We start from the raw sequence: 2680 nt of genomic DNA, 5'->3' as shown, positions 1-2680 counted from the left end.
CTTTAAATAAGATTTATGATTAATTTCTGTTTTATGGACTCTCATCCCAACAGAGATACTGTGGCACTACCTTTGAGAAGGGAACCTAGTATTTTGAGGATATCCCACCCCAAAATGGGACAAAGGCTCTTAATATCACAGCTTATTTTGGAACCTCCAGAACTGGTGTACAAGGCAAAGAGATGCCACCCACAGGAGCGCAGGTTTGTATAGATATGTCCATAGATCTATATTTTTATTGTTTTATATATATTTATAATATATTTGTATATTTTTTAAAAGAATCCCTTCAAAAACTACCCTCCCACCTAGCAAAACAAAGATTAAACAATCAAAGACGGTGTCCTGGAGCAAAGTATCCCAGGGGGTTTCATGGAGCCAGAACAACTGCTGCGCACCAGCACCCTCTTCCCAAGCCTTTGTGATGCCCTGGGGGTGCCAAGGTGACTGTCACACCTTTATGGCTCCTGAAATTGACCTGTCAAAAGACAGGGAGACAGAAAAGAGAGAAACACGTGGCCGTGGCGCCAGGGGCTTGAGCGGTTGGGGAAACAGCAAAGCGTACAACCTGAAGCTCAGAGTGTGAAATGCTGCGATGAAAAGGAGGGAGACGCTGCCTGCAAGGTCGGTAAAGGAGAAAGAAAAGAGAACAGACATGCAGCAGAGTTAGCTGGCAAGATGGATCTCGGAGAAGAGCTCAGAAGCATCACACTTGGGGCCCCTGCTACCCCTCCATCCCCCAGATCTCTTCCTCTCACCCTCCCAGTTGTGAAGGGAGATCCAGCTAGTTTGACTTAGACCAAATCTTCGTGCTGCCCCGGAGCCTGCGGGCACAGGGAAAAAAAAAAAAGAAAAATAAAAGTTCAAAGTGGTTCATATCTCACTTCCTTCCTAAGTGCACAGAGAAAAGTGCACTGATGCTCCCCCACACACTGCTCACCCCTTGGCTTTGGAGGTTTTCTTGCTGGCCTGGCGCTGGTTGGTGCCAGGGGCCGGCTCCCGGAGCTCCGTGAGGTGCTGCTCTGGGTCCTGGGACGTGGCTGCTGCAGCGGCTGCTGTTGTCACTTTAATGGTCTTCTTCAGGTTTGCCACCTGCAACAGCAGCAAAGCAAGAGCCAATGGGTTTCCCAAAGCTGGAGATTTTTTGGCTGTGGATTTTTTTAGTTGCACTTTGAGTTTTTTTAAATTTGTTTCTAAAGGAAGCCCTGGAGCTAAGAGCTGCAGGCTCCCATCAAGCAAAAGAGCCAACATCTGTCCAGACCCCTGCACTGCAGAGGAGTATTAAGCTGATTTAGGACTCCTCTTCAGGCACAAGTCCCTGGGGGGTCTGGCCTAGGGAAAAGGCAATGCCTCACTTCAGCAAGACTGTAACAACCACAGAATAGTGGCTCTAGCTGTTTTAAGGCAGGGGCCTTTGGCTGCTCCCTGCTGCACGCACTCACCTCGCTCTCGATCTGCTGCTTCAGGGCCAGCTGCTGCTCCTTGTGCTGGTTGGCCCTGCTGACCTGCTCCTCGATGCCCGACAGCACAACCTCGCAGCCCTGGCACCTGGAGAGGAGACACACCACTGAACAGGCCAGGGAATTGGCACAGCACAGAGACAAACGTGACAGACAACAGATTTCAACTCCAAAAACACTGGGAGGCAACAGCTATGCCAGGCAGGGAAGATACAGGGGCAGGAGTCTGATGTAATAACACAGGGAATTATGTTATTATCTGGGAGGGGGACAGGTAGCAAAGCCATGCTGGGTTAAGAACTACAGATAAACACCCAGGAAGCCTCCTGCCAGCAGCCAGCGCTGTGCAAAGGCTGCTACGTCCCCATCACCCCTCCAGACACAAAGAGGGGAATTATTTTTGGAAAATTATTTTCCACTGGAGTATGGGAAAGGGGATCGAGTATGTCACCTCCCAACACCACCCACCCTTAGCAACACACAAAGGATCCAGGGAAGCCACCGGCCACTCCTGTAATCTTTTTTGGGTGTTAGTACTGGGGGCTTCCTCCTCACCACTCCTGCAATGTGCGGGTGATGGTGCTAAGCTCCTCCCTCCGGATGTCCCTCCCAATGCTGTAATCCACCTCCAGGCGCTGGTTCCGTTGATCCAAGCTCCCTCTCAGCACATCTGCATACACAGCCTCAATCACCAGGTCCTCCAGCTGCCGCACATTCTTCAGTTGCAACTGCTCCAGCAGCACCGAGTAGGGGATGCACTGTGGAAACATGATGGTAACTAGCACCAGACAATCCCAGTGGGAAGAGGACTAAGGAAAAACAGGGCCACTACCTTGATCTTGGCAGCCAGAGTGACGACTGACAGGTGCCTCAGTTTGTTCTTCTGGGCCTCTGTCAAGGGAGGGAGGTTTGCTGCTTCAGCTGTCATCAGGGGAAAGAATGGGATATTAGAATTTATGCCTCGTTCCCCAGTTCTGCACAGAAGCATCTGTACCACACCCATCTCTTAAGACGTCTGCACACCAATCCCCCAAATGGTGCTTCGTCTTGCCAAGCCATCCCCATCAATTCTCAGCTCAAACGACCTTTTCTGGGCAGCCTGTCTTCCTGCCGCCCTCAACTCAGCCTTTCTAGCTGTCCCATAGTTATTTATGTGGGTCTGCGCATTCCAATGGATATCCAAGTGTCTCCCCTGGCCCCTCAGAAACGTCTCTGTCAGG

At 50.7% G+C, this 2680-nt stretch overlaps 1 protein-coding gene across 2 annotated transcripts; it reads right to left on the bottom strand.

Moving 5' to 3' along the window:
* Nucleotides 1–2448, bottom strand: COPS7A (COP9 signalosome subunit 7A). Of its 2 annotated transcripts, none has more exons than XM_031056686.1 (6): nucleotides 2293–2448; nucleotides 2016–2218; nucleotides 1443–1548; nucleotides 941–1092; nucleotides 759–824; nucleotides 1–617 (listed from the first exon to the last, which is right to left on the bottom strand). In XM_031056686.1, the coding sequence occupies exons 1-5, from the start codon at nucleotides 2446–2448 to the stop codon at nucleotides 785–787; spliced, it is 657 nt and encodes a 218-aa protein (XP_030912546.1). In that variant the 3' UTR covers nucleotides 1–617; nucleotides 759–784. The 2 variants fall into 2 exon arrangements, with proteins under 2 accessions (XP_030912546.1, XP_030912547.1); XM_031056687.1 differs by having other exon boundaries at nucleotides 1–478.
* Between the last annotated feature and the right edge of the window lie 232 nt (nucleotides 2449–2680).

Source organism: Geospiza fortis, unplaced genomic scaffold, assembly GCF_000277835.1.
Source record: "Geospiza fortis unplaced genomic scaffold, GeoFor_1.0 scaffold1, whole genome shotgun sequence".
Classification (NCBI taxonomy): Eukaryota; Metazoa; Chordata; class Aves; order Passeriformes; family Thraupidae; genus Geospiza; species Geospiza fortis.
The sequence above is the reverse complement of the archived record's forward strand: the minus strand, read 5'-3'. Positions and strand labels throughout refer to the sequence as shown.

Bases quoted from the DNA above. Each gene is read 5' to 3' on its own strand.
- COPS7A (XM_031056686.1), bottom strand. From the start codon at position 2,448: ATGCTTCTGTGCAGAACTGGGGAACGAGGCATAAATTCTAATATCCCA. The intron at 2,219-2,292 runs GTAGTGGCCCTG...ATGTTTCCACAG, and splicing joins CTCTGGCTGCCAAGATCAAG to TGCATCCCCTACTCGGTGCT. The intron at 1,549-2,015 runs GTGAGGAGGAAG...TCTCCTCTCCAG, and splicing joins ACCCGCACATTGCAGGAGTG to GTGCCAGGGCTGCGAGGTTG.